Source organism: Aphelocoma coerulescens, chromosome 2 (genome assembly GCF_041296385.1).
Source record: "Aphelocoma coerulescens isolate FSJ_1873_10779 chromosome 2, UR_Acoe_1.0, whole genome shotgun sequence".
Lineage (NCBI taxonomy): Eukaryota > Metazoa > Chordata > Aves > Passeriformes > Corvidae > Aphelocoma > Aphelocoma coerulescens.
Genome location: NC_091015.1, coordinates 144,032,765 through 144,047,869, shown reverse-complemented (window position 1 = coordinate 144,047,869; position 15,105 = coordinate 144,032,765). Strand labels below are relative to the sequence as shown.

General features: G+C 38.8%; 1 protein-coding gene across 2 annotated transcripts in view; it reads left to right on the top strand.

The window, feature by feature from the left end:
- The window catches only part of VIRMA (vir like m6A methyltransferase associated), a 33,034-nt gene extending 18,236 nt beyond the window's left edge, over positions 1-14,798 (top strand). For both annotated transcript variants that reach the window (XM_069005148.1, XM_069005147.1), the window contains exons 11-24: positions 760-842; positions 1,299-1,392; positions 1,527-2,071; positions 2,628-2,863; positions 3,600-3,852; positions 5,399-5,616; positions 6,830-6,962; positions 7,556-7,708; positions 9,365-9,525; positions 9,786-9,882; positions 10,827-10,993; positions 11,152-11,483; positions 12,325-12,468; positions 12,921-14,798. In XM_069005148.1, coding sequence (XP_068861249.1) covers positions 760-842; positions 1,299-1,392; positions 1,527-2,071; positions 2,628-2,863; positions 3,600-3,852; positions 5,399-5,616; positions 6,830-6,962; positions 7,556-7,708; positions 9,365-9,525; positions 9,786-9,882; positions 10,827-10,993; positions 11,152-11,483; positions 12,325-12,468; positions 12,921-13,078 — 2,774 coding nt within the window. In that variant the 3' untranslated portion in view covers positions 13,079-14,798. The remainder of the gene's footprint in view (positions 1-759; positions 843-1,298; positions 1,393-1,526; positions 2,072-2,627; positions 2,864-3,599; positions 3,853-5,398; positions 5,617-6,829; positions 6,963-7,555; positions 7,709-9,364; positions 9,526-9,785; positions 9,883-10,826; positions 10,994-11,151; positions 11,484-12,324; positions 12,469-12,920) is intronic.
- Positions 14,799-15,105: the final 307 nt, after the last annotated feature.

Below are 15,105 nucleotides of genomic sequence, written 5' to 3'. Positions count from 1 at the left end.
ACTGGTTACTTGTGTAGACGTACCAATAATTTCTTCCAAAACTTAAATGCACTGGAATAAGTCAGAATTCTTCAAAGTTTTAGTTTAAATCTCTCCTCTGCCATGTCTTATTTTACTCCTTGCCTGATCATCAGACTGCTTTATGAGAAGCAGAGCTAGTTTATTAAACCAAATTGTGAAAACAGTCTGAGTCATCAGTTCATATCCACTTGATCTTCATGTTCTTTTAAATACTTTCCGGAACAATGGTTTTTAAATCTTCAAATCTCTTGTTCCAAAAACCTGAGACTTTCAGGTTATTCTGGACTAAGAGAGAGACCAATAATCTATAAGGACTTCTAGCATGAGTGGAGTACAGAGCAGAGATTGGCTCCATGTGGGCATTTAATAGAAGTTTTGTACTCAGTTTGTAAAAAACCTATTCTGTACATTAAGGGGAATGTGTTTGGGTTCTTTTCTTTAGCTGACAGTGCCCCTTAGTGTCTTTCATAAAAAATGTTTAATTACAGATAATGTAGATAGTGAGATGAAAATTAATTGAGTCTTCAGATTGACTTGAGCCAAATTTTGTCTGCGTGCATATATTGCCTGTTCTAAACTTTTATTTTTGTTGATGCTTTTCAGCTGGCTACAGAGGTAGTGTACCTCACACATTTCACATTTGGCTGTAGTACCTATTGTGTAAATTAGGTGCATTTTGATTGAAAAAGGTTTTATGATCATGAATTCACTGACTTAAGTCTTTTTTTTTTTCCCTAGAGCTCAGCAAGTGGCTTGAACCTTTGAAAAATCTTAGATTTGAAATAAATTGTATTCCAAATCTTATTGAATATATCAAACAGGTCAGTAAAATACGAGTAGATGCTATCTTTTACTTATGTTCTATAAGCTTAGACCTTTTGTAGTCTGGTATTTTGTCTTAGATTTGTACTAACATGATATTTAAAAATACATACTGTTATCCAAAATAGATGGGGTTTTTTATAGCTTATGATCTAAGCTGGGTCTTGCATTGTTACGTTAGATTTTGTTTCAATAAATGTAAATGTACAATGCAAAGGTCTAATATTTAAATCTTTTAGCTTCCTGTAAATCACAATGCTAATGTTGATCCTCTTTTTTTTGTTTCTGCCTTATATATGACTACTTTCCAATAGGCGAAATAATTAAACTTAAATTTTGTGATATACTTACAGTAACTAAATACAGAATTTGAATACTAAGGTAGCAATATACTCATAAAGTCCTTCCTTGTAATACAGGCTCTTCCCTTTTTTTTTTTTCTTTTCCCCTAAAAGAATATTGACAGTTTGATGACCCCAGATGGAGTTGGTCTTCCTACTGCACTTCGTGTTCTTTGTCATATTGCATGTCCACCGCCGCTGGTAGAAGGTACGGCTGATATTTATACAGGTTAAAGTACAAACCTTAGTTCTTTGAGTCTTCTACTTAAACCTGGCTAAAGTGTAACTGTGATTTCCCAGGAGAAATTAGACATGCAGAAATGTTATTTCTGTTCTGTACAGGTCAACAGAAAGACCTTAAATGGAACCTTGCTGTTATTCAGCTCTTCTCTTCCGAGGGAATGGACACCTTCATCCGGGTGTTACAGAAGCTGAACAGCATCCTTATTCAGCCTTGGCGACTCCACGTCAACATGGGCACCACGCTGCACAGAGTTACTACTATTTCTATGGCCCGCTGCACACTTACTCTCCTTAAAACAATGCTAACAGAACTGCTGAGGGGTGGATCCTTTGAATTCAAGGACATGCGTGTTCCTGCAGCACTCGTTTCTTTACACATGCTCCTCTGCTCTATTCCTCTCTCAGGCCGCTTAGATAGCGATGAACAAAAAATCCAGAATGACATTGTTGATATCTTACTGACTTTTACACAGGGTGTTAATGAAAAACTTACCATTTCTGAGGAAACTTTGGCGAACAATACTTGGTCTTTAATGCTGAAGGAAGTTCTCTCTTCAATTTTGAGAATTCCTGAAGGCTTTTTCTCTGGACTTATACTGCTTTCAGAATTGTTGCCTCTTCCACTGCCGATGCAAACTACTCAGGTATAATTTAGATGTATTTAGTTTTTAAAGAATTTTTATTGTTTATAATCCTTTGACCATTTTTGTAGTGGTGGAAAAAACAGATTTGGGAAAGGATGAATTAAAGTTCTTGTAAAGCATTTGTGCTCATACAGATTCTTTATAGATAAGTCTTTTTCAGCAGAAACAAAATTGGTATTATTTGGCATTTTCTTAAGTTAGCAGTCATATGTTGTTCTTTTGTCCCTTGTGAGATTATCTAGACTGTCTCTGAAAGCTTTTAATTTAACTCCGAATGCTGAACTTGGTATATTAAGGCTCTTCTTTCTTTTGTCATGGATCTTGGATTTGTGATGTTTAATAAGTAAGCATAGAAGGTGTGTGACAACCCATGCTCCTGAAGGAATATCTGATTTACTGGCATCATGTCCTGTCATTTGGTGACAGTGAAAATGGCATTCCATGTTTTTAATGAGGACGGTACTCATACTTAGTTTTTGTTTATACGTTGTGATAGAATTCAGGTTTTACCATAAAAATTGACAGGAAAAACCCTGCTGCCCTTCTATTCCTGCAGGTAATAGAAGCCCATGATATTGCAGTGGCACTCAACACCAGGAAGCTGTGGAGTATGCACCTCCACGTGCAGGCCAAGCTGATACAGGAGATCGTTCGATCCTTCTCCGGTTCATCTTGCCAGCCCATTCAGCATATGTTGAGGCGTATTTGTGTTCAGCTGTGTGACTTGGCTTCACCTACTGCTCTCCTCATCATGAGGACGGTATTGGATCTAATTGTAGAAGACCTGCAAAGGTATTTTTGTTTTCTCTTGCAAAGATTTCGTTTATGAACTGTTAAATTCACCTTGCTTCTGTGGAGTGGATTTTGCAGGAGGAAAATACTTTCGGAAATACTATTCATTATGGGCTGAATGAATTCTCAGTCCGGTGCTATATGCTGGGTCCTGATAATACTTAAGGTTGCCAGAGAACCAGCTCATCCTTTAAGTTGTGATGTAGACAGTTTTATGTTGTATGTTTGTGGTAAGTATTTTAGGAAGGTTTTCTTCAGGCTGGCCTTGCAAAGCCTCATCTTGCCTATGAAGTGCTTTTAGGACCTGTACGACACAAATAAGAAAAGTAGGCCAGTAAGGTTTGCTATACTGGGATTATATATGTGTAGATGTTTGTAAACTGGAAGAAGTTGAATAATAGAGATTCAGAGGGTTTTGAAACAATGAGTGCTCTTCCTCTAAAAGCACCATTGTCCACGGAGATACTGTTTATATAAAAGCATATTTATCTTATTCAATTAGATGCCCTACAGTGTGTTAAATGCATAGTAGATTGATTAATTTATGATGTGACCAGAAATTCTTTAGTGAAAGTTGAGGAGTTTGCAAAAAGTAAATGGAGCTGTAAGCTTAAGTATGCAGACTAGGTGGATTTTTTCTAAAATGCAGAATTATATGACTCCTGTGATGGTTGTTTTTATAGTTTCTTAGATCACTTTAAAACAGCTTTTTCACAGTGCACTGATATCCTTTCAGCAACACAGAAGATAAAGAGAAACAGTACACTGGACAGACCACTCGATTGCTCGCTTTATTGGATGCCCTGGCTTCACATAAAGCTTGTAAATTGGCTATTTTGCATCTTATCAATGGAACTAATAAAGGAGATGAAAAATATGCAGAGGTTTTCCAGGAGCTCTTGGCTTTGATGCGATCAGCTGGGGACAATGTCACTCATCAACAGTGCGCTGAATATGTAACTTCCCTTTTGCAGTCCCTCTGTGATCAGGTATTTTCTATATTTAATGCATAATGTGTGTTGATTATTGTAGCAGACAAATTAAATGAGATTGTTTCTTAAGTACCTTTTTTTCCCAAAATTAAAAATAACCAGCGTTGTTAAAACACGAAAAAGTGTGCATGGTTGGCTGCTTTGGCAGATTTGCTGCCTTCTTGGTCTTGAGTGTAAATACTTTCCATTTCATGACTTGTCTTCCACTGTTCTGGTAGCTCATCAGGCACCAGAAACTGAATGGCACAAAGATTGCCTCTCCTATCAGCTGAGAGATGGATGTAATTTCTCCATGTGGGCCACTGACAAAACTTGAGTTGTCACTGTTCACTTCTTACCTAGTTAAAAGTATATGTATCTCTTAGTGGTCTAACTGAAACCTCTTGAAAATGTATTCCAAATATAAAGATGTGTGTGCTATGCTGGTACCATAAAACTCCTCCATTATAAAAAGGCAGAAGTTTCTCTAGAGCAAGGTAAGAAATGTTAGTTGAAAATTGATTTATAGACTAGCCTTGGTAGTTTCTCATGAACGTGTGCACAGATTTGCATGTCATTATTTGTGTCACTAGTGCATGTATTTATTTGATCTAGTGCTTACCCAGTTACACAGAAGAAGTTTGGATGTTGTTGGTCAGTAGAGATAATCAGTCATTTGCATATAAACAAGATCTCTCTGCCCATACAAGTTCATTGTGAAAACCAGTCTTGTTTTATTTAATGTAAAATATGGAAGTGACAGTAGGTGCTAAACTTCCTAGGTGGTGTCTGCAGCCTCTTAATTTTCACAGAACCACAGAATCAAATAATATCTCAAATTGGAAGGGACCCATAAGGATCACCAAATCCAGCTCCCTGCCCTTTGCAGTAATATCTAAAACTAAACCATGACTAAGAGTGTCATCCAGGTGCTCTCTGAACTCTGACAGGCTTGGTGCCTAACCACGTCACTGAGGACCCTGTTCCAGTGACCGACCAACTTCTCAGTGAAGAACCTTTTCCTAATGTCCAACCTGAACGTCCCTTGATGCAGCTTCATTCCATTTCCTTGTGTCCTGTCGCTGGTCACCAGAGGGAGGAGAGCACCTGCCCTGCTGCTGCTCCCCTTGAGGCACTTGTAGATTACTGTGAGGTCACCCTTCAGCCTTCTCTTCTGTGGGCTGAACCAGCCAAGGGACTTCAGCCTCTTCCTGTGTTTTGACCAGTGTTTTGAGATTGAGGGACACATTGACTACCTAGGCAGGAAACTGTGTATGTTACCCAATGACTGTTTGGTTTTTGTTTGTGGCTCTGCTACAATATTTCAGAATTTGAATCTTTTATGTTTTAGAAATAAATAATGGTTTGTAACCCTTAACAGAACTGCATGAAAAGAATTCTCTAGATTAGTATTTTGCTGGGCAGTAATAACTGAAATACTGGAATAAGATGATAAAGGGATAGTGAAAGAACCCAGTGCTTTTGACTTCATGTATGGTTTATACTTATTACTGCAGGCATACAGAATACATTTTTACTATGTGTGTAATAATCATTCTTTTAGGATATTGCACTTATTTTACCAAGTTCATCAGAAGGCTCTGTGTCTGAATTAGAGCAGCTTTCCAACTCCTTACCAAGCAAAGAGCTGATGCCCTTAATTTGTGACTGTCTGATGGAAACATTAATGAATTCTGAGAGCAGTTACAGTTGTCTGCTGACATGCATCCGAACAATGATGTTCCTTACAGAGCATGACTATGGCTTCTACCACTTGAAGAGGTATGGTATTTTATGATATCACTGACAGCTTAAAATTGTTTAAAAACTTCTGTTGTGCGAAATAATTTCCTACATGCTTAGTAGAAAATGTTGAGGATAAGGCACCTAAGCTTTTGTTTCTCTTTGGGACCTCAGTGTTTTACTCAGTATTTTGGTCTTCCTTCACACTCTGAGTAATTTCTGCAGTATGCACACAGAAGCGCTTTGTTTCGAGAAGCAAAGCACTGAAAAAAGGTTGGTACAGTCTGTTTCCCACTCCAAGCCTGGAGGATTCGAATGAGATATAGTGCTCTTGTTCTTTCCTTTTTGAGACACTCAGAGAGCTCTCATCTGGAACATTGGAGAACTGTCTGTAATTCCTCTATTTTTAGGGGATTCAGTTTGTACTTCCCCGAGTGTTCTGACCTCCAGACAATTAAGGCCTTAGAAATGAGTTTGTTTTTTTCCAAACTATTTTGTTAACTCCACTCACTTGGAACAGAACATATACATACATGCATTGGACCATATTGTGTTGTTTTGACACTGGATTCTTTATTCTATATTTGGACCTGTTTCTGTTTGCTGAAGTAGAGGTGCAGAGTCAAAAAGGTGAGGATCACAGAGAGAAAAAGGAGCCTTGTCAATACAGTGTTGTTCAAAGCACTTTAAGTAGTGCTGTTGGATGCAAGAAGCCATACAACCACCAATGAAAAATTAGCAAGTTACAGATGCTGTTCTTTCTATGATCCCATGTGTCCAGATGTCAGCTTCTATGATCCCATATGTTCAGATATCAGCTTCAGTGCACAGCCTTGCTATTTCTGTGTTCATGTTGCCTTTACAGTTTGTTTTCTGCAGTTAGGCATCATGGGTTGCAGTGAATTTGTAGCTGCAAGCATGGTCCTGCTTCATACATAAGGTTCTTGTGCAAACACATATTTCTGTATTTCTGTACTTCAGTCCCTTTTCTGCTGAAGATGAAATTATAATTTTTTGAATGTTTTGGAGGTAGTCTATATAGCTGTGTATGTGCAGTCTGAAATAAATGAAGAGGGTACTGGTGAAAATGGGAGTCTACTACAGAGAAAATAGTGAAGCTCCAGCTTTGTAATCAAAGATCAACTTGATAATTGTAAAATTTGCCAAGTTTATTTTTCTTGTAACTAGTTATGGTGGAATGGTAACAATGTATGTACTCATAAAGTATTTTCTCTCTTTGTTTTTCAAACAGCTCTCTAAGAAAACACAGCAATGCTCTGTACACTGTATTAAAGCGAGTAATAACTAGTTTCAGCAAAGACACGGGTGAACTCGCCTCTTCATTTTTGGATTTTATGCGACAGATTCTAAACTCTGATACGCTGGTAAGTGAATATGTATTGAGTACTGAAACTCAGCTGCACTTCTCTGAAACCTGCGGTGTGAGACATGTTCAGGAACAATTATTTCAGAAAGCAGTTGATTCTGCAGGTTGCTGGGTAAGGCTTTTCCATCAGTAGTGTCAGTGCCATCTTTATTTAGTTTTTAATGAAATCTGTGAGAGCTGGGCAGAATGTATGTTTAGTTAGTAAGAGGGTTTTTCAGTGGGAAGAAGGGTGTATCGGTTCATACTGATTTCCTAAGTGAATAGTATGCTGTGGTGTCCCAGTTTTAGATTCACAGCATCCTGTTAGAGAGTTGCTATATTGATATGTAGTATAGAAAGGACTATAAAATACTTGTTAATTCTGTGATACAGACCTCATCTTTTACAGGAAAGTGTTGCTTTCATCTTGATGCAGTATATAAACTTGCCTGTTGAAATGTACTTTGTTTAAATAATTTACATCATATGTTTTTAAATCAAGAGGTAACTCATTTTATTAGATTTGCTCTAATGTGTTTTTGAATTCAAAGGGGTTTGCAGTCCACAAATACAACATTTGTATACTTATTCCCCAACTGTCAAATATTTCAGGGATGTTGTGGAGATGATGGAAGCCTTATGGAAACAGATGGATCCCATCCAGGCAGAACGCTGGGTCTTACCACTGCAGAGTTAAAACATCTACTGCAGAACAAAGAAGAAACCCCAGAAAACCTGCTTCTTGATCTGGAGAAACATGTTATGGTAAAAGAATTCAAATAACTAGGTTGATGTTGCAGTTTTCTGTATGCACGTCCTAAGATCCGAGGCAGTTAATGGTGTCATGGAAGGCAGCAAATGCCTACAGCAGAGGGTGTAGGGTAGTGGTGAAGCAGATTATTAATGTAATAAACAACAGGAGCCCTGGCTTAGCAGTGGCTTGATGTTACTATTGACTGGTGGTAACAAGTGAAATTAATACTGGGGGCTGGATATTGTTGGATGTTTTCATCAGAAGCCTGAACAATGGATACATCTTCAGTGAATTTGTAGGATGGGGGGGTGACTAATCTGACATACAGCAAAGCCTCAATCCAGGGAGATCTCAGTAAACATTTTAGGATTGATTTAGCAGAAAGTTTGTGTGGCTTCTTAGGAAAAATGCAAATGTCTGCAGTGAAAGGAGGATAGTCCCATGGCTTGTTGCAGGCGGGGCTGAAAAGGGCTGGGTGGTTATGTTGGTTGATAGGTTGAATGTGGGCTGCCAGTGCACGGTCACTAGAAACAAGTGAGTGTGTTCTGAGCCATCCTGGAAGGAGCATGGTCAGCACTTCCAGGGGCCTTACTGTCTCCCTCCACGGGATGCTGCTGACCTCTCATGTAGAGTGTTGTGTTCACCTTTAGCCAGCTTTGCCCTCTCACAAGTTCTAGAGAGTCCTGGGGAGATCGGAGAGGGTTCTACCAGGGTGGTCAGGGACCTACAGCTCATGTGCTACAGAGAAAGAGAAGGAAGAAGCTGGGCTTGTTTAGCCTGGTTAAGAGGGCGCAGGAGCTATTTCAGAGTTTCCCACAGCTATTTGGGGAGATAGTAACAAAGATGGTGGAATCAAACTTCCTTTGGTAATTCCAGATGATAAATCAAGGGGCAATGCCCCCAGATTGTGGCTTCTGATGTTCAGGTTGACATTGGGGAAAAAAAAGTTAATGACTGAGAGAGAAGTGAAGCACCGAACAGGTCAGTGTGGCTGTGGGCTCTCCGTCACTGGCGCTTTTTTTAGACATGGCTGGATAAAGTTATGGCTGACCTGATCTGGCTTTGATGATAGTCCTGCTTCAAGGAGTGAGGGTGGGGATTGGACTAGAGGACACGCAGAATTCAATGCATCCAACTTTTTGTGATTAAAACTGCAAACTAATATTCAAATCTGATTCTGTGTAACTGATGGCAGCCATGCAATAGATGGCTACTTTAATACAGTCCATGAAACAGCTGCTTCACAGCCTATTGATCACAAATGCCTTTCCAGTGCTATATTCCTTCCTGTCCCTTCCCTGGCTGCCTACATCTATGGTAAGAGATTAAAAGCCACAATTGTTTTGAATGAGAAACAGCAGACACAGGACATTGGAATGCTTTAACAGAGAGCTTCTTAAATAAAACCTGGGGCAGTGTCTTCCTTGGGACTGTTATAACGGATATTGCATCAACTGGGAATGAAGCCTAGAATGTGTGTGTGGTGACGTGGTATAATATCACATCCAGGAGCTCTCTGCTGTTGTTTGTGTACTTGGGTGTCTTGGTTTCACTATTTGTGGCTGGATAGACTGTATAGTACCTTCCCCCTTTTTTTATAAATAAGCAGAGCGTACTTCCTTCTCTGAGGAGGGGAAAAAGTTCAGACTTGTTCTGTGTTGACATAGGATCGTTCTAAGGAAGATGATGGCCTTGAATCCTTACTGGACAACATTGTTGGAGTGAGGCAGATGTTGGAATCAGCAGGTGATTCTTGTCCACTGAGTGACCAAGATGTTGAGCCTACTCTTTCTGCACCAGACTCTCTTCAGAATTTGTTTAACAACAGGTAAAATGGTTAAGTGTGTCAGCTTACCTGTGATTTACTTAAGAAAATGGAGTAATTTATGCATACATAAATTAACTATATTAAAAACAGGATCTAAACAGCACTGTTGTCACTACTACCCACTAGGCCCAATGTATTGAATGTCATGTAAGCATCAAGGGTAAGGCAGCAATGTTCACCCCAGGTTCTGTGGTGCTGTGTACACTTGCAGTTGGTTGTGGTTCATAACCAAACAGGCCTTGGGCATTGTTTTGTTGTAGGACTACATACGTGTTGGCAGATGTCATGGATGACCAGCTGAAGTCCATGTGGTTCTCACCCTTTCAGGCTGAAGAAATAGACACTGACTTGGATATGGTAAAAGGCTTCATTAACATATCTGAAGTGGATTTAAGAATGAGGGGTAATCTGAACCAGTAGCATCAGAAATTCATGTGGCCAAATGGTTTGTTTTCCTGAGCTCACCTTTCTAAATTGACCCAGACAGAGAGGTTGGCATTTGGTAAAGGGGCTATCAAATGCCTTCAGGTTGACTTGGAAGCAGCTACAAAATCAGGACCTTTTGCAGTACGCTAGGGGAACAGTTTCTGTGTCAGTCCCAAACTGCTTTTGCACTGCTGTTGAGGCTTTTCATCAATTTGTATTAAATGTGGAAAAGAATGTGATTTAATTTCTTCTCCTTGCTTGTCTGCTGTTATTGCAGTAATATCCACAAAAGCCTGGTAGCTATGCTTTTTAAAATTTAAATATTTGCTGTGATGTGACAGAAGTGGGAAACATGGCAGTAGTAAATGAAACTACGTGAACAAAAGCTTTTCACAGTTTTTGAAACTTTTATTATCTAAACTTTAAAGCTAATAGTGAAAAATACATTTGCATTCTTGGTTTTTTAAAACTAAGGAATTGGGAGTGTCTTAATTTCTTGTGTGAGAAATAATCAGTTTCTGTTGACTTCATTGCCTTTATTCTTTTTTTAGTTGTACTCTTTTAATTAATGTGCAATATAGTTGTGTTTTAATTTCTTAAGCAAAACCAGAATGGTTGATGCCTGTATACAAGTGACATTTATAAATTTATAGGGCTGTAACTTAAGCAAGAGCATTATCCCACTGCAGGTCATTAAATGACAAGACAGATGTTCATATTTGAGAGCTATGCCCTTCACTCCTTTTGCGTTGAGATCTGTCAAGATAATTTTGCTGCAGCTCTGCTGCTTTTTTTGTTTTGTTACTGCTGCTCTTTTTGTTTTTTGGAGGTGCTAGTAATGACTGTTTTGATAAAACTAAATTCTCTCATTGAAGGTAAAAGTTGACTTAATTGAACTGTCAGAGAAGGGCTGCAGTGACTTTGACTTGCAAGCTGAATTGGAGAGGTCATTTTTGTCAGAACCATCATCTCCTGGACGCACAAAAACCACAAAAGGGTTCAAGCTCGGCAAGCACAAGCATGAGACCTTCATAACTTCAAGGTAAAATGAGTTTAATGAGTTAACAGTGTCTTCAGCATTGATTTGTATGTTGTCAAAATGTCAAATACCTTTCAAATTGCATCTCCAATACGGAGAATGCCTGACCATCACTAGTACAGTGTTACATTAACTAACTAACTCATGGTTTGTCATGACAGTGGGAAATCTGAGTACATAGAGCCTGCAAAGAGAGCTCATGTTGTGCCACCACCCAGAGGAAGAGGAAGGGGAGGATTTGGACAAGGAATTCGACCACACGATATCTTCCGTCAGAGGAAGCAGAACACAAGCAGGCCACCCTCCATGCATGTGGATGATTTTGTTGCTGCAGAGAGCAAAGAAGTGGTTGCTCCAGATGGGATACCACCAGCCAAAAGGCCACCAAAAGTGTCACAGAAGATTTCTTCGCGTGGTGGGTTCTCAGGGAATCGTGGAGGACGAGGAGCTTTTCACAGTCAGAACAGGTTCTTTACACCACCTGCTTCAAAAGGTATGTTGGTTCCTGTATTAGAACTGGAGTAAATGCATGCTAAAATTGCTTCAGTAATACTAACCCAATTTCCTAGCAGTTCATCATCCCCAGTGTGAGATCTTCCTGAAGCAGTGTTGTTGGAATGAGTTGTTTAGCACTAGGAAAGGTTCTCTTGAAGGTGAGAACCTCCAAAGCTGTGCAATTGAAACAAGGCTGTGAATTCCCATGCTGCCTCTCTGCCTCTCTTTTACAAAAGGAGTCATCTGTTGTAGAAACTGTTGGAGTGCTTCCCTGCCTTTTGTGACATGGTAGTTCCTGAAATCAAGCAACACAGTACATATCTGGGTTAAAAGGAGGCTTTGGAATAAAAAGATGGAAGATCCTGACAAGAATAAGATGAAATTTTCAGTGAACCTGGAGATTGTAGCCTACAGAGTGTTAAGTTTCTTTCATACATAGACAAGATTGCATTCCTTTTCCTTCCATCCCATAATTAGGGCAAGTCCTTGCAAAGTAGAAACAGAAAAGGCTTCCATTGATAAACTTACAAATACTAGGATTTACTTCACCACAAAATCTGAAAGTATAATCTGTGTTAATACACTAGATAATGTGAATTCTTTTAAACTTGAGTCCTTGCCTGATAAATAGATCTGTTCCCCCGATTCTGTGCAGAATGGAGTAATTTGTAGACTTCAAGTTGGAATGCTGTGGGTATGTTGATACAGAGTATCTTTATCTATTTAAACTGTGTAAATATTATGTTACCACCCTGAGTACTGTGAAGATTGAAATGGAAAAAAACCCAAACCCAGTGATGTTTGCTCAACAGTGTGTTGGTTTTTCTCTCCCTATCTAGGAAATTACAGTCGTCGTGAGGGCGCTCGAGGCTCAAGCTGGAGTGCACAGAGTACGCCCAGGGGAACCTACAATGACAGTAGAGGTGGTCAAAGCAATTTTAACAGGGGTCCACTGCCACCACTGAGACCATTAAGTTCAGCAGGTACATGGTATTCATATGGGCATCGAACTATAGAGAATTCCTTGAATTTCATTTTTGCTTTACAAATGAAACCATGCAAGGATGCTGCAGACACCTTGAAATTCAGCAAATGTTTTAAGCATATATGAACAGTTGTCACTGAGACTGTGTCAAATACGTGCTTTCATACGAACTGCCCTGTAACCCATAAAACTTGCTGAATTGAACACTTGATCGCAGAATCTTAATTTTGCACTCAGACTTTTGTCATTCGGTTGTCTTCGTACCTCCATGGTAATCGTAGCGCAATTAAAGCAGCAGTGCTTGCCTAAAAGAAAAGTGAAAATTAGAAGGAGGAAACAGACGCTGTTTGTATCTCATCCTCTTTTTGTTTCTTACGCTTTCGCAGCAGCTTCTCCGCCTAGGGCTTTTTTTTTTTTTTTCCAACTGAGTATACTTTTCTTTGCTTTAAGGCTACCGACCGAGTCCTCGCGATCGTGCTTCCAGAGGCCGCGGAGGAATTGGACCGTCTTGGACAAGTGCTAATAGTAGTAGCAGTGGTGGCTCAAGAGGAAAGTTTGTTAGTGGAGGCAGTGGAAGAGGTCGTCATGTACGTTCCTTCACACGATAAAATAAGACCTAATGGTGGAAGAGCTCAACCTTGTGGACTTCTGTGAAGATGACAAAGAAAGCAGCGTCACTAATGGACCAATTAAGAGTTTCTGGTATCTGGAGGACACCAAGAGAATATTTTTGTCTGAAGAAAAAGCTTTTGTTTGATACAAGACTTGAAATTTCAATAAAATTCAAGACTTTTTGTGTACAACTGTAAATTTTTTGTTCCTTTTGAAAGAATGTTTCAATTTTTTGGTGGATTTCAGTAGACAATACTCAGTAAAGCAGCTCTTTGAGTTAAGACTTGAAGGACTTCTTAAATATTAATTGTGCCAAAAGAAAGGTGCAAGTGTTTTGTGTGTGACTTATTACTGCAAGAAAATTAAAAAATGTGTATGTAAGGCAATTTTGTTCTTTTCTCTCAGGTTTAGAGCCTTTAGCCCTTTCTTTCCTTTGTTATTTTGTTAGCCAGTCTGGGTTATTAATGAATGAAGTGTATCGGCCATCAGGTGAAATAGCTGATGATAGAAGAATGACTGAAATTAATTAATCTGTTAAAGAATACAAATGGAAATGTAATTTATGTAGGTTTTGTTGTACATCTTGGGTAATGAGATTAGAAACTTCTAAGTCCCACACCAGGTAAAATTTGAATGAAATCTCTCACTAACTTCTGGGAGAATAAGTCAACATTCCGTCGCTTACGATACAACTCCAGCTCATGCAGAAGGAGCACAAGAATTATTCACTGGAAAGCACTGTATACTTTCAGTTAAAAAGCAAGATACTCATATCATTAGAGAATCTGGAGATAATTTGCTGCCTGCCTCTCCTCTGCCCAACACAGCTGAGGAGAGGGCAGAGACACAGGTGTGTAACCTTAGCAACCGTGTAGTGAGGTAGTGATGTTAAACCTTCTCTATGAAGAGTTGGGTTGGATTTTTGTTCCTACAATTAGACTGAGATACAGTGCAAAAAGAAAAACTTTGAGGAGTAGGAATTCATAAAGAAATGTCATGACTAGATTCAGTTCTAAATTTATTTTAATACTGAATTCAGTGAAGTAAGGATTTATGTGTTTGCATTCCGTTGGGCTCCATGGGTTTCATAGAATGAACAGCTGCTCAGTAGTCATTGCATTTTTGGGTGGGGTGTGGTAGTCTTGCCTAAAGGCCATATGCAATCTTTGCAAATGAGCTCCACTGTCAGACTTAGCTTGCTTTTCCCTTATGCTTTGGTCTGTTGACATTACAGAAGTGCTTTGGAGGGGTCTTACTCTACTTAAATACGGCACAGTTCTTGTTTTATGTGATTTTGACTTACTTTGTCTGCCTAGACTCATGAACTTTAACACCCTATTTTAAGTGTTTCTGAATTATGGTATTATGTTAAATTGAAATTTTTTTAGCTTTATACTGCCTGACTAAATTGAATAGGTTTTTCGTTTGATACATCGAAGGCCTCTATTAGCTGTATTTTTTCTGTGTGGAGACTCTGAGACAGTGTCCCATTGCTTGGGAGGTGATTTGAATAACCTATGAAAGTGGGAAACTTCCATGAATTGACTGGGTGCACCTACAGGGAACAATATCGGTTCATAAAGGGTTTAACCTTATTTAAAATAACATGGACAGATTTAGATTGGAAGCCAAAAATTTTCTGAATGGTAAAATAACAGGGAGATGTAATTTTACTAATAATTGTAATTAATAAAATGGGTGGAGCTTTCACAGGCATTACTGTTATTAATGCTATTTTTTTAAGGAGCACTGCATAAATATTTTTAAAGCTGACTCACTCCTTTATACCATGTGTTTAAGGTGGTTTTATTTTTTTAGAAATTTTACTGTTTTCAAAACTAGCAGGGATATAAATCATTTGGTTTCTGTCAGGGAATTTGAAATGAAACGTAAAGGAAAGTGTCAAGCATGGAATAAATATGTAAATATTCACAGTACTGGTTCTTCAGAGTTTAAAATACACAGCATGTCACATTAGTAATTTTCAAACTAGGAGGAAATAAAGGGTTGGTTACATTGGTGT